The 24,280-nt window shown below is 46.9% G+C and overlaps 1 protein-coding gene across 2 annotated transcripts in view; it reads right to left on the bottom strand.

Moving 5' to 3' along the window:
* Positions 1-280: 280 nt before the first annotated feature.
* PROK2 (prokineticin 2) overlaps positions 281-24,280 on the bottom strand; it is an 88,379-nt gene continuing 64,379 nt past the window's right edge. The window contains exons 1-3 of one of the 2 annotated variants that reach the window (XM_038149225.1): positions 8,205-8,313; positions 4,212-4,337; positions 281-1,202 (exon numbers count right to left, since the gene is read on the bottom strand). In XM_038149225.1, coding sequence (XP_038005153.1) covers positions 1,077-1,202; positions 4,212-4,337; positions 8,205-8,306 — 354 coding nt within the window. In that variant the 5' untranslated portion in view covers positions 8,307-8,313 and the 3' untranslated portion in view covers positions 281-1,076. Of the gene's footprint in view, positions 1,203-4,211; positions 4,338-8,204; positions 8,314-24,280 lie in introns of those variants that run through there. The other variant, XM_038149226.1, reaches the window with a different exon arrangement.

The raw sequence follows: 24,280 nt of genomic DNA, 5'->3' as shown, positions 1-24,280 counted from the left end.
TGTTTGCTGGGCTAAAGTTGGTCCTTTGAGGCACCAGCCAAGAAAAACCTCTCATATTATTTACACCAAGATTCCTCCAAATTCTGAAACTGCAGTTTGATTGAGGAATTCATGCCTCAAGTTTCCCAAGAAGCAGCCAGAGAGGCACATAATCTTTTGCTAAGCTATCCATAAGGAGCTCTGCTAGCTTAGGTGGTGAATCAAGTGTGGGATAACAGATTACACTGAAAAAAAAATGAAAAAACACAATGACAAAATAATGTTATAATATTAAAATAAATCAAATCATACACTGCCATTATTCTGATACAGAATTTTTGCACAGCAGATTTGATACATGTACAAGAAGTCAGGCAGCCCATTACAATAAACTTCAGGGTTCCTTTTTCTTTAATATAAACTACATCTTAATACATAGTTTGGGATGATCAGGTAGTTTTACACCAATTCAAGTAACAACAACTTCTCATCTTAGAACACTAAAATAAGTAAATCTTTTAATGCTCTGAATCCTGAAATGTTTTGTTTCCACTTGCCACTTTTTAAAAGTGTAAAAAACTACATCTATTGGTTAAACCTTTACCCTAGAGGTGTGCCTAACTTACAAATAAAATTATATTAATAAAGATATGAAATGCAATGTAAATACAGTTATTTTGGCAATTGTCATATGCTTCACACTATGCAGTTATCCAAATCTCAGTTCAATTCGGATATTCCAAAGTGTAAAGATGTGGCCAAATTTTTTCCAAAACTGGCAATAAACTTGGATTTTTTCATTCTGGGGTTGAACTAGAACCACGAAGCCCACAAAATGATTCAGGAATGGTCAAGCCCTTGCCCTCAGAAAGAGTTTTGCTCCAGTAGATGTTGTTTGGTTACCCCAAAATGAAATCATCCTCCACTGCAAGTCCCTCCTGGAAACCTTGGCCACAGCAGCAGTGTCTCATCTGCAGCTGACGTTGGTGAGGCAGGGAAGTGAGGTGCAGGGTTCCTCCTGGCAGGTAACCCTTTTTGTCACGACAACGAGGGAAGGGAAATACTGAGCGGCTCTTTCTCGTGCAGAACAGTTCCTGCTAAAAAAAGACGTCTTCTTTTCTGAAGTCTGGTAAACACCTGAATCTGCTGTGGGGAGTCCTTAGGCAGGCCAGGCCCGGCAGGCACGGGCAGGTGTGGTGCATCCGCCGCCCGGAGAAGGGCACCTGGGGACAGAGCAAGGACATCAGCTGTGCTGGTGGGGTTATTTTTTTCCTTTTCACAAACAGGATGGCATTGCTGGGGTACATTCCTTGAGCTTTATTTGCAGCATCAGCCTCATTACACGGTTGAGACAAGAAGATGGCAAAAGCTTACTTACAGCCAGCCGCAGCCAAAGATTTCTTTGTTACAGAGCATTTAAAAACTTTTTAGCTAATAGCATATTTACTATTTCCCACAATCGGTGACAGGGAGAGCCACGGCGCTGGTGGCTGGGGGGATGAAATGGGAGGAATAATGGGGATATGGGGAATGCTGCCCAGTTCCCTCCCTTCACACCCAGAGCTCCCCACGAGCTGCAGCACAGAGCAGATGGCAAAGGCAGCCCCGTTGTACACCCAGCCCAGCCACTGTGAAGAGCAGTCACGTTGCTGTGTGAATCTACATCTGTGACACATGTTCTCAATTTACTCTCATTTCATAAAGGAGTTTGTTGTGAAACTACACGGGCCTTGAACATCACGTTTTGTGGTGCCACTATGCAGGGCTCTCTGCGTGTCCCGAATCCTGCCTTGTCACATGGCACAGAGCAGGACCTGGGAACCTTGGGATCCCGTGGTAAGCAGGCTGGAAGGGAACTCTGGAGGTCACCTCGCCTGACCTCCCTGTGAGCAGGATCCTTTTCACCACAGGGCAGAGGTTTCTCATTTCATCCCACCCTCCTCCAGCCACATTGTGCTGCAGGGAGCACATATGGAGCACATTAGACAAATGTAATTGTGCCATGACATGCACACGCACTGACAATCTTCAACAACTTGGTCACAAGCTCTGTCTCTTACAGGAGCCAAAAAGGCCAGCCCAGTGGGAAGTGTCTGGGAGCTGTGGTGCTGCCAGCTGGCAGCACACACTGAGCATTCCCTGGATGCAGCAAAGGAGGCACAGAGGTGCAAAGCCTCTGCTACCAGCCAGGCAGGCAGCCCTAATTCCCTCACTTCTGTGTGGCTGAAGCCTAAAATTTTATTATTCCAAGATTTTCTTGTGTCAGTGTACAAATTTTGTCTTTGAGAAAGCCCCACACAGTCCTCCATGCATGGTGCCAAGCACCAGCCTGACCCCAGCGACGCCCTGCTGGGGGCAGGAGGTGGCAGAGGGCTCACATCCCCTGACCTGGGCCAGCACCATCCTAAGAGCAGCTCCAGGGCAAGGGATGTTGTGGGTTTCCATGTGCCACCCTCCACAGCCCCTCTACTCCAGTGTGAGCAGAGAGGCAACGACCTCCCACACCTGCTGGGGACTCCCCATGGGAATCATCCCTTTGGGTGCCCCCACGCAGCGCTGCAGCCAAACCCAAAACCTGAGCTCAGGTTTCTGACTGCTTTCTCAGCCTTCTGACAGCTCAGGTGTTTCATTCTAAACAGTCCACTTGCTGCAAGGAAATGTTCCTCTCAGTGGGACTCCCATGCTGCCAAACCTCACCTGCCTGCAAACCCTGCCTGGCCCTGCCTCAGACCCGGCCTCAAAATTCCAGCTGGGACTGCTAATGGCATCAGTCCATCACCATCTCGTTGTTGAGAAGGAACCTAGAAGGTGGAACCCCAACTGCCAGCCATCTCCTCCAGTTATCTCCTGGCTCCTCTGGATGTCCCCAAGGTGCCATGGCCATGGTGGTGCCTGATTTTGACCTATCCTGCAGTAAATGAAAAGTTTTGGTGATCAGGGCACCCAGCTGCTCCCTACACAAGTATTTACCAGAAAGGAACCACTGAGCAAACCCTCCATCCTTAAAACAACCTCATTTCACGTTCTCCAGTAAATCAATTTGGTTTGTGTTTCTCAGGAAGATCAGTGGAGATATTAAAATTAACCTCATAAAGCTTATAAACATCAGTGACTTAGTGTCTGGGGTGGACAGGCATCTACTCTGATTGTAATTATGCAGGCAATCAGCTTGAAATATATCAGACAGTTTAAATTATTGCCCAATAACAATAAGCTCATAAAACCCTCTAGAAGACAATTCCCCTTATCCTAATTCCTGGTAATGGAAAGAGCCCTTACAAGAAGAACCTGCTACATTACATAGTAAAAATGACCATTTGGTCCCCAATACCACAGCAGAAGTTTTAAAAATTTAACTGCAATAAAATAGAGCCTTAAACTTCCTAAAACTGAAAAAATAAACTGAGGAGCCAGGCCTTGGAGGAAACAGTGAGAGAGGCAGCTAACTAGCTGCACATTTATGATCTGAATTTATTGCCTTATATCTTCCACTTGTGATGACTCTTGGGCTGTGCTCTTCCTTGAGGATGACTCTGAGGACCATCAGGTTCTCAAGCTCCCTGCTAACATCCCATTCAGCCTTTTGTGTTTTAAATAAGCAGCTTTTTTTTCATACTGCATAACAAACACATAATTACATAGCCTTAAATAAATAAATAATGTTAAAATCATTGTATTAATAATACAGTGTGTGTGTATATGTATCTATACATGGATATTTAAAATTAATAGGTAGAACAGAAACAAAGAGAGCCTGCGGGCACTTTTCTCAAGTCCAAATGTGTGTCAACACTTTCTCAATGCACCAGCTGTCCCAACACCAACTGGTGACATTTTTATGCTTGTGACAGGGTCTTGTCCACTGCCCCTGGGGTTGGTGGCACTGGCTGTGCTCCTGCTCACACCAGAAGGGATTGGCAGGGCTGGGCTTGGGAGCTGCCAGCACGGTTTTGGATCACATAACAAAACAAAGCAGCGACAACAAACTAATAAGAAAACAATCTGGGAAGCATGTAGTGCTTTCATCCTCTGATTCTCTTCAGCATAATTCTGACAGTAATGCGCTTCCTTACGCAGGTACCTTCATCTCTGTTCCCACACAGAGGCAGGTGGCTGGATATTGTAAGGAATGGGAAGTTTCCCTCCCTTTCCACCACGTACAGGCTTTATGCCGTGTGAAGTACAGCTCAGCACGTTCCTCCAGCCCCCCAGCCCCCTGGTGAGGTACTCACTCTGTGACTCAAGGGGTGGCACTCGTCCCCCAGGTTTCCCATCGGGGTGCACACCCTCAGGCTGCGGATCCAGAGGCTGACGGCGCAGCACATCCTGCCCCCGCACTGCTGGTCTCGGTCACAGGCCTGGAGTGCAACACAGCATCAAGCAAATTACATGAATAATAAATGTACTCCAGAAATAGGACAGATCAGGTGCTCAGGAGCTGCCTCTGGCACCCCTAAGTTATCATGGCTCATTAAGGCTGAATAATAAGATTTAAGGCTGATTTGCAATACTTGTGTCTCCCATGGATTGGAACGTGCAGGCTCCTGGCACATTTTGGAGGTGGGATCGGGTTGTTTAAAGCCAGGACCACACACAGAGCTGCTCTGGGCCAAACCCAGGACTGTCAGCGATTTGCAGTCCAAACTTCTGAGCACTGATAGACCATGGCACGTGCCACTCGCTTTCCCAGCGCCCAGATCAGTGCCTGAGTGAGCTCAGCCAGGAGCAACTACCAACCACACTAAACTTCTCACCAAAAGAGTCACCAAACCAGTCTTATGGAGAAGCTAAGATAGGAAATCATCATTATTTAACGACTTTTAGGTAACTATTCCTTCTAACTTCACATGATAATACCAAGGTGAGTGCCCTTGCAACACTACTGCATGAGAGTTTCGTTAGAGAAGTCCAAGTGGAAGCAGCTAAAACAGAAGTTTAAGTATAGATTCTGTGGTTGTTATCTGGAATTACACATAGCTAAAAGAGGCCTTAAGAAAAGCTTTGCATAAGTGTTCACATCCAAAAAAAAAAAAAAATTCTGCTGTGGTAGCATTCCCCTTCACAGGAGGCAAAAAATTATTTTAGCCACTTACCCAATACAGCTTAGATAAGCAAAAACCAAAATGCAGACTAGTGGGTATGTTTAAAACCCACAAACCATGAAGAGCAATTGACACATTAGGGTTTGAAAACAAGCTACTGTACGTTTTCAGTTACTTTTTAATCAAAAGCTTCTATAGATTTAATACAAAAACCAGTCTCCTTTCTCCAGTGAGAAATGCCATCAGTTAAAGGTTCTGCATACATCCTAAATGTGGGCTTGATTAACTCACTGCTCTGGATGTCTGGCAGCAGCAGGGAGAGATGGAAGGCACTGGTCAGCACTACGTAAATGGGAAACTCATAAAAACATACGTAAATGTTGATAACAGCTCTGGGGAAGGCACATTCCCAGAGTAAACATGCTCTTGAGGGAAAAACTCACTGATCTTACCTTGGGATTTACGTGATAAATGGCTTTAGACTGTACTCACTGGGTAAATATTGCACTGACCAGCAGAGCCAGATCAAAATACAAGTTTAAAGCTCAGTCAGTAGTTTAGGAAGAAGCTGTTGCATTAGAATCATTATTAAATAGTGTGTGTGACCCAAACAGCTCCTAAACAAAGAGCTCTGTGCTGCAGGTAAGCCCAAACACAGAGCATTTGATTGTAAGACTAATATGGCCAAAAAACTACCACTCCAGCCTGCCAGGTAGATAATACTCACTTTCTGACCTCTCTCTCAAAAAAAATTAAAATAATAATAATTTTAAAAGCACTTGATATTATTTTGCTGTAGTCACAACTAAAAATGCAGGTGCAGTGATTTTGGCTGCCCCCAGCACACTGCTGGGGTGTCCACTGCTCAGCTGGAGTCACAGGCTCTGCTATTTCTCACCTGCCAGCTCCTGACTCCCTTTTGTTCTCAGTTATGTATCTCAAAGTCCATTCAGCTCTGTGGGACTGGTCCTGGGGTGAAATACCACTCAGCTGAAAAACCCACCTGGGTATGTTCTACCGAGCAAGAGTCTTGAATGTCCAGGCTGCACAATTTCTTTCCTGACCTCACACACACACTTTTACATCTGGCAGAACTTTTAAGGCTCCCTTTCCAAAAATGTATGACAAGTTTTGAAAATATTCAGCCCAAGCGTTCCTGCCCACACCTTATCTGCAATGTGTAATTCCTGCTGCTACTCCTAAACTTCCCCAAACACCTCATGAGCGCCTCATTTAAACGCAGTCTTCTGGAAATCAGCCCAAGAATATGTCCCAGGTGAAATGCCAGCTGCAAAGGCAACAGGTTTCAGCACAGGAACCACCACTGGATTGAGGAAAGTTTGAAAAAAAGTCCTTAAATTGCAAAGGAAAAACACCTTTCAGGCTCAGGCGTTGGGGAACACGAACGTCAGCTCTCATCTGAGATTTGCCCGTTCATCAACAGCCAAAAATGCATCAAAGTGGTTTAAGCAGAAATGCTCTGCAATAGTTAATAAAGTAACATTTTCTAATTCTAATCTATTTTTACTTTTAGAATCTGCCTTGTCCTTGATCTATTATTCAGTGCCTCACAGTTGCTTTATTTAATGGATTCATTATGCTTTAAAGGTGTAGCCACAGCTCTAATAACAGATAAACTGCTCCTCTGTTGCTGGGTATGTTTCTACTTAAAAAAAACTTGAAATCCTCAATTATTAAAAAATTCCTTCACATTCTCTGGTCTTTAAATAAAAGAAAAAAAAACAGTCCTGGGAACTGATCTGACTTCCAGAGAAATGCCCACGAGCTGTTTCATGGACTTCAGGGGTCCGGACAGGGAGCCTGGAGCCACAGAGAAATCCACTGCTGTGAGTGCAACTTCTGATGGTTACAAAAGACATGTGAGCTCTCAAAGGAATGCAAATGCTGAGTTATTAATCCAAAGCAAACACTTAAAAATCACTTAACTAAAAAGTGATGCAACTCTTCGGGTTAAATAACGATTTTAGGGAAAAAAAGTATTTTCACAACCACAGTAAATCTTGAGCCTAAAAACAACAACAACAGAGACTTGTTTGCAAGGGGTGGCTATTGAGGGGAAAAAGCAGAACAATCATAGACAAAATTAAAAAAAAAAAAAAGGGAAAACAGAGTTTCCTAGGATTGTAATCCTGCCCTGTACATGGAGGTGCTGGAGGAACTTGGGGTGCACAGTGAGCAGTGCAATGCCCTGAGCCAGACCCCCTCAGAGCAGGTTTGGAGACAGCTGGGGTTGCATGCGGGGAGATGGGAGACAGCTCCAGTCCTGGAAAAGCAGCAGAAACCTCTGCATGCTCCTGGACAACCCCCCCGAGTCCAGACATCCCTCACCCCAAAGAAACAGACCCCACGCTGTGGCATCCCCTCACCTCAGAGACCCACGAGTCCTGGCATTGCCCACCGCAGAGACTGACACATCTGGCATCACTCACCGCAGAGAGACCCCCAGGCTCTGCTGGCTCTGAATCCAGACCGACCCGCAGCTCCGGGCACCCCTCATCCCTAGAGATGCCACGTCCGGCACCACTTATCCCAGACGGACCCCCAAGCCCTGTCACCTCTCACCGCCTGACTCTGCTTTCCCTCCCACGTCCTCGTTATCGCTTATCCCAGCTCCGGCCATCCTTCACCGCTCTCGGCACCGCTCCGTCCTGGCATGGCTGAGTGCGGACAGACCCCGAGTCTCGGCAGTGCAGAGAGCAGAGAGCAGCCGCGGGAACCCCTTAGGGCAGAGCGCTCCCCTCTCCCTGGATATCCCTTAGGGCAGAGCGCACCCTCTCTCTGGGCACCCCTTCGGGCAGAGCGCTCCCCTTTTCCCGGGCATCCCTTAGGGCAGAGCGCTCCTCTCTCCCCGGGACTCCCTTAGGGCAGAGCGCTCCCCTCTTCCCGGGCATCCCTTCGGGCAGAGCGCTCCCCTCTCCCCGAGCATCCCTTAGGGCAGAGCGCTCCCCTCTCCCCGGATATCCCGCCCGGCAGAGCGCTCCTGTCTCTGCGGGCGCCCCTTATCCCGGCCGGTTTCCCCAGTCCCGCTATCACTCCCCGCGAACAAACCCCGACTCCCGTCCCCGCCGCCGCGGAGCCCTCTCTCCCTCCCTCCCTCCCTCGCTCCGTCCCTGCCGGTGCCGGCTCCCGCCGGTGCCGTCGGTGCCGGGCGGCGGCGCTCACCCCGGTGATGACGGCGCCGTGCCCCGCGGCCAGCAGCAGCGCCAGCAGCACCAGCAGCATCAGCGGCGGCAGCGGCGGCGGGGCTCCGCGCAGGCTCCGCATGGTGCGGTGCGCGGCGCAGCGGAGCCGGGCTCGGAGCCGCCCCGCCGTTATAAAGCCGGGGCTGAGTCACCCCCGCGGCCGCGGGCACACACCGCGCCCAGGTGCGCAAAGGCGGCGGGGGGGCCCCGCCGGGATGGGGGCGGCCCCGGGGAACATCCCACAGCGTGCTGGGGACATCCCGCATCAGCTCCGGGGGACCGGGGCTTAGCGGGTAACATCGCACGGCGGTTCTGGGACAGCGTCCCAGGGCTCGGGGGGAAATCCCACAGTGCGGCTGAAGGATCGCCACAGCAGGTGTGGCGGGGTCGTCCCCGGGCTGGCTGGGGTACACGCTGTAGCAGGGATGAGGATGTCCCACAGCTGGTCTAAGGGTTCATCCCAAGGCTGGCTATGGGCATCCCACAGCAGATTAGGGAGCAGGGAGGCAGCCAACAGCAGTTTAAGGGGGAAACATCCCACAACATGTTGGGGATGTCATGCAGCAAGTTGGGGGCAGGAGACAGCAGGTAAGAGCACATCCCACAGTGGGGCAGTGGTTGCCCCCAGCCACTGGAGCCAGCATGGACCAGTTCCCTCTGCTCTCCGGCCAGCAGCAGACCCAGACCCTGTGTCACCCCTGCTCCCTCTGTGAACAGAAACCACCTGCAGCCCCCAGCCCAGCCTCTGCTGACACCTGGCAGAGCTGTGGGCATGGCCATGAGGGACATGCAGGCTGTGCTCATCTTGTCTGGGACAGAGCAGCATCAAAAGTACCCCACAGTCTGAGTAAGAATTGGACCAATCCCAATTCCTGCTGGAAGCCCAGAACCCCTTTGAATTCCTGTTGTCCTGTGGTTCTCCCCTCCTTGCCACGGGCAGTCTCTGCCCCTGCCAAAGCCATCCCAGCTCCCTTGGCAGCCAGGGGCACAAGAGGAAAACAGCTCCCTTCTTCAGCAGGGCTGGCTCCCACCAAAGGTCTGTGGGAAGACAGTGAGAAGGAGCACTGGGAGCAGAGAGCCCCATTCCAGAAGCTGTGCCCCACTGGCTCCTTCCAGCACAAATGCCAGGCCATGCTCTCGTGGTCTCAGTGAGCACCTGTTTCTACAGGCACACCACTGAAATTCAGCACAAACCAAGGCCTGGCCACTAATGGTGGTACCTTTGGGCACCTCCACCCTCTGTGAGAGGACATCACTAAAACACATGCAGCATTTCCTTCCCTTCTTCTCTCACTCCTTTTCTTCTCTATTTTCCTTACTTTTCCAGCTCTTTATGCTTCTTTGTGCCTTTCTTCTCCCTCCTAACTCCCCTTTTATCCCTTTTCCTGCCTCTCTGTTCCTACTTCCATCTCTCTGTGCCCTTTATTCTACTCCCCTCCTCCAGCGAGTCCCATTCTCACAAGTAGGTCCCGTTTTCCCCAGATTTTTCAATTTATATTTTTGTTCCAACAGGGAAGGCTGAGCCTTTGTAGAGCCCACATTTCCCTGAGCCCTCAGCCAGCCTTGTTCCTTTCTGAGGTGAGCCTGAGCGTGGCTGAAGGGGAGCAGGAGCACCGAGCCTCTCGTGCTCTCCCGCTCGGCTCAGTCCCGCTCAGGAGCTGTCAAATCGATTCCTTGGTGGCCTCCCCTCAGGGGGGTCAGTCTCTCTGGAGGTGTTTCCATTACAAACGTGGCCTTTTTGGGTGCTTAGGGTTATTTTGTACAAGTGCACTCAAGACAAATGTGGGCTGGGTAAATGGGGTTTACTCTGAGGATGCTTTAAAAGCAAACTGGGATGAGCCAATCTTGACGTGAAAGGATTAAAAATAGCTGGGATGTATCCTTAGTTGTTGTAAACTCATGTTGCTGCATGAAGCAGTTTAAACCAGGTGAAGGGATTAGCTTATTTTAAATTCCGTTTGTATCCTGAAAACTAAAAATTAATGTAAGCCAGGAATGATTATTTTCACGATCTCCAGGTGTCCAGAACTTTCAAAAACATATAATCACTTTCAGCTTTAAACCTCCTGATCCTCTAAAAACACTTTACAATTGAGGAGAAATAATAAGGGGGAAGGGAAGAATTTTGTGCAGGTTTGTGTAGACTCAGTCATTTCTTGTGAAATACATTGGACAAAAAAATACCATTTATGAAAGGTTGTCAATCCTGAGCCTGGAAGGGCAGCATTATACATTACAAAGGGGATGCTACAGACTTACTAGAAGCCACCCTAATGTGAATATTCTTATTACCAACTTGAGCTAAAACTGGTTTGCTATCAGAAGAGACCATTCACATCTATATGGCCTTTAGGTGACTATGAAATTGTAATGAGATATTAATTAATTCCGATTAAATCGTTCCTGTTCTTAAAGAAAAGGTGAAAGTTGAGGAGATGGCTTTCTGAATTTCAGTGTCATTGCAGTTGTTTTACTGCAAATGTAGTAAAAACCCACAACGTGTCTTCAATGTAAATCCTCACAGTGCCCATCTCATGAATGCAGTTGGTGGGACTCTCTGGTTCTTCTCAAAGCCTCAGTTTTACTGAAGACTATCTGTGAGCAGGCATTCAAATAATTATTTGGCCTATTCAAGTGATAATGCTCTACAGAATTTACAGAATTTTGAAGACTAAGAATGTGAATACATCAGCTATCTAAAAAGATAATTTTCTCATAAAAGAATTGAGAAGAAGCATGTAATGCGAGACAGGAGAATTATCTTTTTTGCCCTAAAAACTCTCTTAATAATGACAGTGTCTAATTTGTCTAATCTTTGACACTGTATATCCAAAAATGGTCTTGATTCAGCAAAATGGTGAAAGCCTGCTGACTCTTGTAGAGGAAGAATGTATTTATTTATATCAGACATAGAAAAATGTATAGTCTAGGTGTACAGTTCACCCAAGGTAGGAAAGACCTCAAATCAGTTGCCTTAGTGCCTGAAATAACCCAAACACACAAGTCACTCAAGAATAAATTTTCTAAGCTGTACTCTGAGTTGGGATGTAGTCCAACACTTCTGCTTTAGGTCAATAATTAATGTTAATTAATTAAAGTAGAGGTTGACAGACAAACAGCCCAAGTCTCTTCTCAATCATTTGTCTTCTCTTGAGGTCTGTGCACGAGGCAGAACAGACCATTTCTGCTGACATTAATTTGGGTCCCCAGCACTTACACAACCACCATTTATGGTTTTTTTTGAGTTGCAAATATTTTTGTAAATGACTTCTAAGTTTCCTGCCTCTCTCTCTGATGCGGCTGGAGTTGGCCAGTGCCTTCTCAGGTTACCAGCAGCAGTCTGGCAGAGAAATGGAGGCTTCACACCTGCAGCTCTTGCTGAGACTGTAAAACCCATCTGGGATCCAAGGTGTGAGTGGCTCAGCAAGTCTGGGCACCCCCTGTGTGAGGCTGGATCACATGGACAGTGTTTGCATCATGTGGAGAAAATGAGAGGCAGTTCAGGCTGTGAGATGCAATTCTCACAGTGGGATTGCCTCTGGGGAGGTCCATGGGGCTGCTGCTTGCAGGAACTTGCAGCATTGGCTGAGAGCTCAGCACGTTTCTGCCCCGGGATGGGAGGCAGATGAGGAGAGCAGCAGCATCCACGCACCTCATGCTCACGCCTGGCCTCTTCTGACGTCAAATAAACTAATTTCTAAAACGTCTAAACACAAATGCTGATGTTGGGATTAGGAGAGGCACCGTTGTCTGAATTCCTACCAAATCAATCCATAAATTTCACTGGTGAATGCAAAATGTAGAGAAAAATTGTGTTTTAAACTAGCACTTAAGAGATATCCAGCACTGGCTTACAACATTGAAGACAACTTCCCTCAGCAAACTACTCCAACTCTTAAAACCTCATTTCCTGCTTGAATTTCACTGAGCTGGACCAGCATATGATATTAAGCCCTCTAATATCAGGAATTTTCACCTTCCATGTGTAATAAGCTGGGAACAAATTCCACAATACCTGTTTCACTAGACAGCAATATTTTTGTCACCAACAAATGAATCTGGTAGCTCATCTCCATGACCTTTCCAATAGATCAACAAAGTGCAAAGTCTCTGGCATGATTTCAGGAATATTGTCATCCCCTGGGAATAGCCACACTGCTCTATGCTTAGTTATATAATCTTGCAGGCCAAGTCAGCAATCAGTGTATAAACAGAAATATAGTGGATATACTAATAAAAAATGAAGCAGATTGACAGAGAACTTCAGCATTAAAAAAGCATCCACAAGTGATTTTATTTCTGGGGCCAGACAAGAAATGGTTGTAGTGAGCTGCTGTTGTATGATCTGTTCCCAGTGCTCCTGGTGTCTCATTACGCTGCTTTTCAGCACTGCTGTTGTCATAGTAGTCCCTGAAGAACCTTATGTAAGGAATAAGATGATGGTTCTGCAGTATGTTAAAAAAGAGCATTTAACAGGTAAGTGCTAATGTTCTAGATTAGGGATTCTCACTCCCTTACTCTGCACTGGCTCATGTAATTGCATGAATCACTTTGATTGCAAAGTGCACGCTCTCCTGTCAGCTTAGAGGGATTGAAGTGGAATATTACAGAGTCTGCTCAGGAAACAGTGCTAGAATAAGAAAAAAGCTGTGAACATACCACAAAAACTAACAATTCCTAGTTACTCATGAAATGTACTTCTTTGATTTGCACACAGATTTTACTTAGACTTTTGTGCAGACATGACTGCGTTGGCAAAGTCCAGGGCAGCACAATTCCAAGTGATTCAGCAGGAACTGTGGATTTATGTGATGGGCAGGGACTCCATGCCTTGCTGTAATTTTCAGATATGTCTTTTAAAAAATGTAGAGTTCCTGCCAAGAAGATATAGAATTGGTTTGGGGAGTTTGCTGGACTTTGGGGAAACATTCTTTCAGCCTTTTTTGTTCTTGCTGATTGCTTTTGGTGGGAAACAGCTTTGCCTTACACACCAAAATGGACCATAAGCTGTGAGCTGTGGGCAGAGGATCCTCTGGTGGAGCCAGGGCCTCTCGATGCACACCTAACCTAGAGAGTGAGGTAATTTTTCACTGAAATGGGACTCACTGGGCCATGGGAGAAGGAGGTGGGAAGGTTTTCATGGCCACAGAGATCTACCCAACACAAGAACTGGAGAGGAATTATTCAGGAGGGCATTGCTGTAGTCTGCTCCCACCATGGACAGGCAGTTTATCCCATGCCTCAATGGGATCTAGTGAGCCCAAAGCCAAGCAGGTTTTGCAGGCTCGTATTCAATAAACAAACCAGCCCATCTTTTCTCCCTGCCAGGCCCCTCATGGGTCCCTCTGGTCCCTTCCAGTTCTGCCTCCCCACCTCTCCAGGCACCATACAAGTCTTCTCTGTGTGCCTCATCATGGAGACCTGAGGGAGCACTATGAATGCTGCTAATCCCTGGCTTGCCACTGTCTCCAGAGGGACCAAGAAGAGGTCACTTGTTCAGTTTTTATTTACTGAACTGGTGCCATATGGCTTCCTTAGATTGCCTGCAGGAAGCAGGGTTTTTTTCTCCTTAACACACAGTTTAGTTTGTGTTTTGGTTTTGTTGCTTTGCTTTTCCACTGCTTGGCTGGAATGTGGTGGTGGCCAGTGAGAGGATACAGGGCAGGTTGTGCTCCTGCCCCTATTAGCATATTGGGTCTGGAAAGAATTAACCAATGAGGCAATGCCCAGAGAAAAGAGCCAGTTGTTCTGCAAACTGGCAGAATTTCACCACTGAAATCTCCTCCTTTGCACCTCTGTTCTGTCCCACTGTCTTCCCAAGGCCAGTGGCAGCTGTAGCTGTTCTCCTGTTCATTTGGGGTATGTGTGGCAGCTGGAAGCACATCTCTGTCCATCCCACAGGATGGGGCATTCCCCACTGCAGATGTGGGACTGGCAGCTCCATGGCTCCCCAGCCTTCCCTGATGCTCTGAGCATTGGTCATCCAAGGCAGAAGCAGGGAGGACACATACACAGAGGATCTCGCCCACTTACCCGTCTGCCTTGGCTTTCAGGCCCCCCAGGAGATTTTTTAAATTTTAATTTCTCTGCAATTTTTCTCGTTTCTGACTTTTTCCTTTCATCCTTGTAGTTTGCGCGGTTTCATCTGTCACTGCCATGGGAAGGCAGGTAATCCCAGCAGAGCCCATCTGAGGGGCCTCCAGGGCCTGGAGTACCACTGAGTTCCTTTTTCTCCTTTTCATCCATATGCAAGATTGCTCAGAAGGGTGAAAATTCCAGTGAAATGGCATGTTAGCAAAAAGCATGCATTAACAACCCTGTGGGGATGGCTGCAAAATGCTTTCCCTCACCAGAGCCACCTCCAACACAGAAACTTCACTTACTTCTCCCTTAAGGATGAACTTAGAAAATTGCAGTGTCTCTCTAGTGAGTTATATTCCTAGGAATCCCAAAGCACTTAGTAAATTACATTCTCGTGACTTCCTTCAGCTGTGACTGGGGTATAACCAGAGCTGGGGTGACAACTGGCCAGGCTTTAGCTTCACGTGCCCTCATTGAAAATGAACTTTGGCTACACCAGAGAAAGAGCCCCACCCCTGGCTCAGTAGCGGTGCAGTTTGCGGTTCTCTCTTAGGATGCAGAAAATAAAGTGCTAATGTGGAGCTTAGATCTGTTTGGGCTGCTCTCAGGAAAAAACACGGACTTTTCAGCCCCAGAAGAAATCAGCACCTTGGGTTTATCTTTTAGCTGACAAGCTGTGACGAGGGTGAGTCCTGCACACGCAGGCGAGGGCACTGCCCGGGGCTGCAGCCCTGAGATCCCCCAGCCTTGGCCAGCTGGGTCTGAGCAGAGGTGCACAAGCCCCAGGTCAGGGCAGGGAAGCCCTGGCTTTGCTTTCGAGGGAAGAGCGTGACCTACAGCATCACCTCCTGAAAACCACCTGCTACAAAGGACAAATTATCCGCCTCATCCTCCCACTTCCCACTCTGTTCTCCTGCCAGCTCGCTTTTCAAGAGCCACTAGTGCAAAGGGCAGCTAATTATTCCAGGAATTCAAATTGGTTCCTTTTATGGCAGAGATCAAACAAAAGCAAACCCCCAGCAATGCGAGCTGGTGTTGGCTGCCTGCCTCAGCCGCCAGCCCAGTGCTGGGAAGATGAGTCTCATCCTCCCAACAGCTCATTATCTGGGCAGAAGTTGCCAGAAAACAGATGGGAAAGAATGGAGGCACAGGAGGATGAGGATGGCACAAGGCTGAGGGAAAGGAAGCAGCAAAAGGAGTGTGGTTTAAGTGTGACAGGTGAAAGGTGTGACAGAGCTTGTCCATGCTAGACCACACAGCCCAGCAGCAGCTCTGCCGTCTCAAAACCACTTCACTGGGTGCTGGTATCGTCTCAACTCCAGTTCCAGGGTGACTTTGTGGCATGGCAGGGGTTTTTGGGCCATGAACACCCAGGTGGGCTCATCTCTCCCCACCACAGACCCATTAGCCAATGTCCCCATGCTGAGGACATGGACCTGCACCACCTCTTTTGCTGCCCAGGTTCCCAAAGGGAATTTTCCCATTCTACCAACTACACCCAAACAGCATGGCCAGCTCAGGCACACGTGGCAGTGACATTTGCCATTCCCCCCAGAGCCAATATCTCCTGCTGCCTCCCTCCTGTGACCAGGGTGCCACCAAAACAGCTTTGCCTGAGAACAACGCCGTTATGAAAAATGGCTGAATAAGACCATAACACTCTTTCTTGTTGCCTTGACAATACACTGAAGCTCAAGAGATCCATTTTTACCCTGTGCTGGGGTAATACCAGCTGATGAAACCCTGCAGGAAACAAGGCAAGCAACTAGACGCACAAAACTAAGTTTTTACACATGTGTAGGAGCATCAGGATAAGTGGGGTTTTGCCTCCAGAGAGGGTCTGGCTCTTTGCCTGGGAAAAGTCTCCAGTCTCTCCCTCTAAAGGCTGAATTTTCAAGTACTATATAGCAAATCCCTTCCCAGTGCTCCACTGTTTTTATAAAGTACAAAGTAATCCCAAATGTCCAAAACACTCATGTTCTTTAGCTAGAGCCTTGCTGCAAAATCTGCTGAGTCTGGAGATGACCTGCAGTCAACATCCATGGGCTTAAGGGGGTTTAACCAACAGGCTGTTGCTCACAGAGGAACTGAATTCCTATTTTCCAGAGCACTGTTTCTTTTACATTGCTATTAATTCCAATCATGGCACATCTAATTTAGGAATTCCTCTGTGACCAATACATTTCAGTGCCATGACAGGAGCATGCAGCAGTGAGAAAACAGTTAAATGTGGCTGCCTCAGCTCAGTCCATTACTTGGTCTCTGGGGAACAGCACCATTTCCTAAAGTGACTCCTCCCTTGTCACTCCATGTAGGAGCTCCATGAATGAATGAGAAATTGGCTTTCTTGTGAGGGTCATTGCCCAGCCAGGATTATCCTGCAGGGCTGGAGGCTCAGGAGTCCCTGTTCTGAGAGGCACTGAGCCCTCTGCTCAAGGTCCCACAATTGAGACAATATCATGTGGTTTCATGAGCTACTGACTGTATTCAGACCTGTTGGAAGCATCAAGAGCGGAACAGGCAGGTACTGCTCCAGCTCTTTCTAAATCCAGCTCTTTCTAAACCCAGTTTCTCAACTTCCTGCAGCAAGACAGAGCAATTACACTCCAGATGATGAAATATTTCCTTCAGTTTACCCTAAATTCCAGCGAGTGATGTAACCAGCCATCCTTTAGTTTTGCATCACCTAACACAGTAAAGAGAGTGAACAAATCAATTCTCAGTGGATCGCTTTGGTATTTAAATCCCGCAATCAAACCTTTTCTGTTTTACTTATTCAGATCCCTTTCACATCTGCCGTCAGGGTGTCCTTACACGCCTCATCCTGCCAAGGTTAATAGTCAGAGCTGGGATGGTTCCAGCTCATTTCGTCGTCTTGTCTGAGATGACATTTTCAGCAGCAAGTGCTTTGTGTCTGACTGGCGTAAAGTCAAGTGCCTTACCTCTCATAGCCAGTGCTGACAGTGCTCAGTTAGAAGTCTGCTAAATGGCTGGTTTCTGTAATTACACTAATTGCCTAGGAGAAAAGAGAGAGGAGGGTATCCTTCATTGAAAAAAAACACGTACGTGTGAGTCTACGCTGACCTTTTCCTGCTGTTTCCTTCTCCTCTGTGAATGAACACTGTCAGCTGAAATTTCCCAGTGTTTGCTCCTTGTTTTGCACTTCCTGGTTACAGCTTGGGGGGACATGGCCAGCAATATGCATGGATTTTTTTAAAAGAGCAGGTACAATTTGCATGGACATAGATTTTACTTTTTCTGAGCAGTATAAAGAGAATACTCTGTTGAAAATAAGGTGAAAGGGAGCAATATTCAAGTATGCATGTAATTTTCTTCAACTTAGTCCTACTTGCTTAATATTAAGCACTAAATGAGAGAAAAATAAAGGAAAGTGTGTGGTTTCAATAAACAGGGAACTTAAAGAAATCCCTCTGTACATTATCATCTTTAGCTGCATCTTAACTTCCTCTACCAGAAGAGCTGCCCAGAATGTGGACAGCAGAGCGAACTTTGCCACAGACAAATCCTAACTCAAGTTCAACCAGCAGCACTCAGGAATTAACTCCTCATGTCCTGGGACCTGTGACTTTCCTTTGCCCTGGGAATGGCTAAGGTTGTTTATGCTTCTGCCTCTAATCCAACATAAGCTGGAGGAGCTCTGGGGGTTTCTCTTTGCAAGGACAAATTCATCCTGACTGTCTCAGTGGCAGGACACAGCGATCCCCCTGCATCAGAAACACAGCTCCCTTGGCCTTGGCATCCCCACTGCAGCTCCCAGTGCACGGGGAGCTCCTGGCCCTGGCTGGTTTCTACCACCCCACTCTCTACTGCACCCTGACAGCTCTCCTTTAAGCAGCTGGAGCCCCGCAGATTTCCCTCAGATCCACAGGCCATCAAGAGACCCCTAAATAAGCAGCAGCAGGAGAAAGCCCTGGGTGCAGTGTGGGCCAGCCTTTGAAGCTGACATCACTTGGGTTGGAGGTGTTTTGAACTGCAGAGAGGAAGCTTTATGAAAAGGCTTTTATTCTGACAGTCAAGCTTAAGCCTGCCATGACTGTATGTAAAGTGCAAACTCGGAACTTAAAGAGGGAAAATAAAAGGGCTGGATTCAGCGGACAGTTGGGTTTGACTCCAGCTCAGCTGTCAGAGGAATAATGCCTTTGAAAAAGAACAAACCAAATCCTCAGTTCTTTTCCCCAGCATCAGCCCTGACTGTTGCAGCTTCAAAGGCTGGGCTATGCTGTGGAGGTCCCACAGGGAGAGCGGAGCCACCCCCGCAGCTGCTCCAGCCCTTTGCATGGCAGGCCACAGCACAGCACAGCCCCTTGCTCCACACCCTGGGTCCCCCAAGCTGCCCTGGTCAGGCTGCTGCCCACCCACAGCTCCATAGGAAGGGAGGCTCATTCCCTGGCTCTGGTGTTTCTTCACTTTGGGGCTGCTCTCACGGCAGCACTGAGTGTGGGTCAGTGCCACCTCTCAGATGCTCATTTAGGAAATGAGTGAGTAATTATCATTTCTGCTTTGTACCTCCAGCATCTGCTCCTACACCTCCAGGTACACCTGGTGCTCCAACCATGGGGGTGACCTCAGTGGCCGAGCTCCTCCAAAGGCAAAGGTCTGCTCACAAAATATTCATGTAGAGTCAGCAAACCCAAATGGCAGAGCTGGACGTCAAGGCAGAAACTAAAGCAGCTCCTATTCACTGGGGTTGTATTTGCCTTTCCAAAGGGCCTAACATTTTATGTGATTCATTACGATTAGAGCCCTGAGTGTATTCATCAGGGCCTTGTTGGTATGGAAATTAATCATTTTAGTGTTCTGAGCTTTGATGGTGGCTCCCATGAGGCTTGGCATGCTGGCCCCTGGGTGACATGAAGGTGCTTGTGCATGGAACAGCGTGGGGTGAGCTCAGCAGGGCTTGCTCCAGGGCTGAAGAGATAGCCAAGGGCTCTGGAATCCTGACCACAAGCTCAGCTTGATGAGGCAGGAGGAGGGATAGCAGCCATCTCAGGCCTACACACCACTCCATGGCACAGCACCAGGAATGAGCAATCCCGAGGCATTTGTGTGCTCCCACCTCAGCCTTTGTGGTGTTTTAATAGCGGCCAAAGCAGTTAAATTAAAGGGAGACCATTGAACCACTGCTACTGCTGCCATAATCTTCCACTCTGGTATTTGTCTCCATCCCCATGGTTAGTGCCCCTCCAATGAGGGTGGTCTGGCTGGATGAGTGGCAGAGATCAGGTTTTGAAGGTGCTGGTCCTTCTGCAGGGGGGACAGCAGCAGGAATAGCTGCTCCTTTGGGACTGGGTCATACAGGCAGGAGCAGGGGCTGGGCTGTGGGATGCTTCACACTGGGTGTGGTACATGCACATCTCTGCACCTCAAAGCCCATACTGCCCCTTCCTCATGTGGTATTTGGTCATAAGTGAGAGAAATTAATCCACATTTTCAGTCCTCTGGATATTAAAAAAAAATTAAAATAAAAGTCTGAAATGGGTAATGTTAAGACTGCTGCATGATAAATTCATAGATTTATTACTCTTATAGTCCTGCATAGCTGCAAAATCTCTGAGTTATTACAGCTTTACAGCATCCTGACCCTTCAAGTGTTTGTATTTCCCATTGCATCCTTACCAGGGATAAGAGATAACTGCACTTGTCTGCAAAACGCCCTGGGTAAGACAAGATCATCAGGAAAATGGCAAAAAGTAAGATGCATGTTCTGTGTTGCAGTGACTTCCCTGTCACTTCTGCTCAGTTTATTAGCAGAAAACATACTTTTACTGCACTCCTGCCTTCAGATTCAATCTAATGCAGGAGGTGCACAGACACAGAGGGGTTTTTTTTCCCTTTTCTCTTTGTGATGTGATACTGATCACTCTGAAAAAACCTCTCCTCTTTGTCGGCTGGTTGGCAGCCAGTGACGCAGGGACAGAGAATTGCTGCGTGTTGCCAACGTCTCCAGCCTGACCTCATCCATGAGCTGACCGAGCATCCATGGGACGACGACGTTTCTTTTGGCATGAAGAAAATCTCTGGCAAGTTCCCTCAGTGAGACCTTGCAGACTTTCCACAAACATTCCTGACGTAGCAGGAATCAGGGGACAAGGCCAAAGATCTTCACAAAGGTGGCCTTAGCTTTGTTCTTCCACACTGAAATTGAGCTTTCCTGCAAATTTCAATTTTTTTTTTTAACCAAAACCATCCCACCTTGGTTTTTTCTGGCACAACCATCTCCCTCCAACACTAAATCTCATTATGAGTTGAAAAGAATGACGGAAACCACGAGGCTGTAAGAGGAGGAAGTGCTAAGGTTGTTGCTTCTGTTTCCAAAGCATGAAACAAGGTATTGAATAATGAGTTTTTCCTTTCAGTGCTTGAGCTCTGTGGGGATATTGCTACAGCTAATTCCTAGTCGTGTATTTAACAAACTTACAAGCAAGGTCACTTGGTCACATGTCAGCTCTGGGAACCCCATGAGCCCTGTGGGCAAAGAGAACTAAAAGCAAAAAAAGAACAAGATCTCTGAATTCATCAGAAAACCAGACAGAAAAAGCCTGTGGAATAAATGCTGTAATCCCTCATCCCTCAGGGATGGAGTGGCTGTCTGACCCTGGGCACTGCTGGTCTAGTAGCATTTCCTTGGGGACATTTTGGGCTAGTTTGCCCAGAGCTTGCCTGTGGTCTGCCATAGAAACTGTTTCTCTCAAAGCTCAAATGGTCATCCACAAGCTCCCTGTAGGAGGAAATAATAACCACAAACTTTCTCAGCTTGTCACCACAGGGCTGGCCACATTACGAATGAACTTTTCCCATTCATACTTGGATTTCACCACATGAAGAAGAAAGAGAAGAAACACTGCGAAGAGAGGGAGGCTGGAAAGAAAAGAGCAGAGCAAAGAAACAGTCATTGTAAACAATGATTCAGGAGATCCTTCCCAAAAGTAACACAAGCAGCTCACTCAACATCCTATGTCAGAAATGGTGATTCCATGTCTGGGATTCAGGAATAAGGATCATTAAGTATTGACAGCATTTGCAAATATTAAACAAAGCATTTCTCTGCTGTTGCATGGGTAAGTGAACTAACAGGCTGACATTACATTTCTTAGAATCACAGAAAGGCTGGGGTTGGAAGGGACCTTAAAAATCATCTAGGTCCAATCCTAATCTTAACTCTAATTATTATGAAGCATTTTGAAAGCACTTTATCAGACTTGTACCACGACACAAACCCTCCTTCAGGAAACTGTGACAGTGCTAAAGAAAAATCTGGTGAAATCAGGAAAACTGTTAAAGATCCTTGGCCTTGGAAGGATCTCATAAGAAGTCCCCATTCCAACTCCTGCTGGGTGGCTGGCACGGGCTCCTGTACCCCAGCATGTGGTAGGATTTGATGAATAACAGCAAAATTAATGCTGCCATTCCCCAGCTCCCTCATTTCAGCCCTGAGCAGGATGGATGCAATCAGGGATGTGCAGCAGGGTGGACGTGAACCTCCCTTGGTTTGCACCTACTCGCCTGCCAGGAGCAGGATGGGGAGCAGAGCTTGGAAAGAGATAAGAACTCTGACTGGTTTTATTTTGCTGTTTAAATGTCTTTTCCTTCCTTTAACTTTACAGCCTTGAGTCCATTACTCACTCCATGTCTGAATTGAAATTATGGGGGGGGGAAAAAAAAAATCTTCCATGCATTTACTTGGATTCATTATCTGTCAAGTGGTATAGAAGGAATAAATTGGGAAGGAAATTTTAAAACCATTCTTTTGACATGAGTCACAGGAGTAAGCTATCAGAAGCCATGTCAAAGGCACTGCAGTAGGCAAGAAACATATAGCATCTTTATGATTCTTCATTTCATAAAATCCAAACCATAAACAACAGAAACAAGGGAAGGCAGGGAATGTAATTTCATTAGAGCAAACGTGACATAAATTTAATAATAAATATTAGCTGTTATCTAGGAAAATATGAAAAGCCATTTTCAAAATCATTAGCTCTAATCACAAATGAATTTTGCAGCTTCTTTTCCATTTTGTACCTCTGTAATGAACTCTGATAAATTCAAGGGACTACATGTTAAATAAAGAGATAGAAGGGTCTAATTTGCTGCTTCATTAAACCGGCTTATTTCTGGAACGTCTTGCGTGTTGCTCTGAATTTCCCATCTCTGAAAGGTGGAGACAATGAGCTATCTGTTTCTAATGTAGTGTGGCACACAATTAGGGATTCAAAAGGATGTGAATCTCTTTCCATCAGAGATACACGCAGCAATTATTATTTTATTACCAAATACTGTCAGCGTTACGGATTTCCAACAGCTACCCTGACACCTGACGCGCATGTTAAATTTGCACAAGGCGTCGCAAGAAAAAGTCAGATGGAGCATATTTATGCCACATTATTCTTTCTTACTTAAGTCTCTGGAATGGTTAAGTATTCCTGGAGTGAAGATTTGCAGATGGACAGGGTATTTAGAGGATGACCTGCCTGTTTGGGTGTATTTTAACATGGTGATACAGCGCAAGCTCAAGTTTACAAACTCTGCTCACAGATCTACAGAGCATTTAGGAAGTTGTCTGAATGTATCTCTGCCCAGTGAACTTACACATGTGGATCTGAGACACTGGCCTGCTTGGGGATGAATTCCACTAAAGTTCTCTCAGCTTCAGCTGAAATTTCTTTTCAAAACACACGTTAACCAAAAAGTTCTGTAGCCTCCACTTGACTCTAGCCAAGTGGATTTGCAGGAGGAAGATATTTGAAGCAGTCCTGGAACCATAAAAATACTCAAAAAGGCTTTGACCTCACAGAGAAACACAGATGTCTCTTTAGATGCAGTATCAGCTCGGGATTTATCTCCAAAACCAGGATATATGTAGCTATCCACATGAGAAACTCTCCTGGTAATCTGAACAACACTGGAAGGAAATGATTTAAGCATTTAGGGTCCTGTTTGCCTTCACATGTATATGGTCAGGATTACCACTTATGTACCACAGGTTTGCAAAATTTCCAACCACTGGACAGTCCTGGATTTCATCCTCCTCTCATTGCCTTTCTCAGCACAAGATGATGGGGCTTGGGACAGCCTGGTCTAGTTGAAGGTGTCCCTGCTCATTTTAGGGACAGAAGAGCTTTAGGAACTAGAAGAGCTTTAAGGTCCCTTCCAACCCAAACCATTCTATGTTTCTGTGAGTCTCATGAAAAAACAAAGTTCTCAGCAACTTGCAGGATCCAAATTGCCATGCCAGAGCAAAGCAAAGCAAAAGCTGTAATACACTTTATAACTACAGGGAGGGAAAAGGAAAGAAAGAAACTCCCCAAAACACTGGACTTGAAAATTCAAACTCTCAAGTCAGAACATTCAAAATCACGGTCCCCACAGCACCCATAAGTCACCTCCTTGCACATATGTCACACATGCTACTGGGTATGAGGTTATATTTATGTCTTGTTCTTCCTCTGCCAGGAACAGAGTTATGGCTACTGGGGGAACTGTAAGTTTCATTTTCCTGACTTATGTGTATTGAATCTTCAAGAAAGGAAAAAAAAGAACCAACCCAACCTGCTTGCTTGGATGGTAGCAAATATGTCTCCCTCTGACTTTATTTCCACTTCCTTTTCTGTTCCCCTGCCTCTTCACAGCCAGCTAAAACTCTGGACTCTACCCACATGAAGAGGAATAGTTGTTAAAAAGAAGCAACTTGTGTGTTCCTCAGGAAAAATTTTTGACCAAGAGTCTTTGGACCAGGTTGTCCAGGGCAGTGGGGGAGTCACCATCCCTGGAGGGATGTAGGTGTGACACTGAGGGACATGGTTTACTGATGAGCGTGGCACTGCTGGGGTAACAGCTGGTCTCAATGGTCTTTGAGGTCTTTACCTGAAGGATTCTATCATTCCTTGGAAGAGGCAACATCTTCCCATACAGTTCCAGCCCCCACAGGACCAGGCTGGAGAGGCTGCACTAAAA

This window comes from Motacilla alba, chromosome 12, assembly GCF_015832195.1.
Source record: "Motacilla alba alba isolate MOTALB_02 chromosome 12, Motacilla_alba_V1.0_pri, whole genome shotgun sequence".
Lineage (NCBI taxonomy): Eukaryota > Metazoa > Chordata > Aves > Passeriformes > Motacillidae > Motacilla > Motacilla alba.
This window is presented reverse-complemented; position numbering and strand designations above follow the sequence as displayed.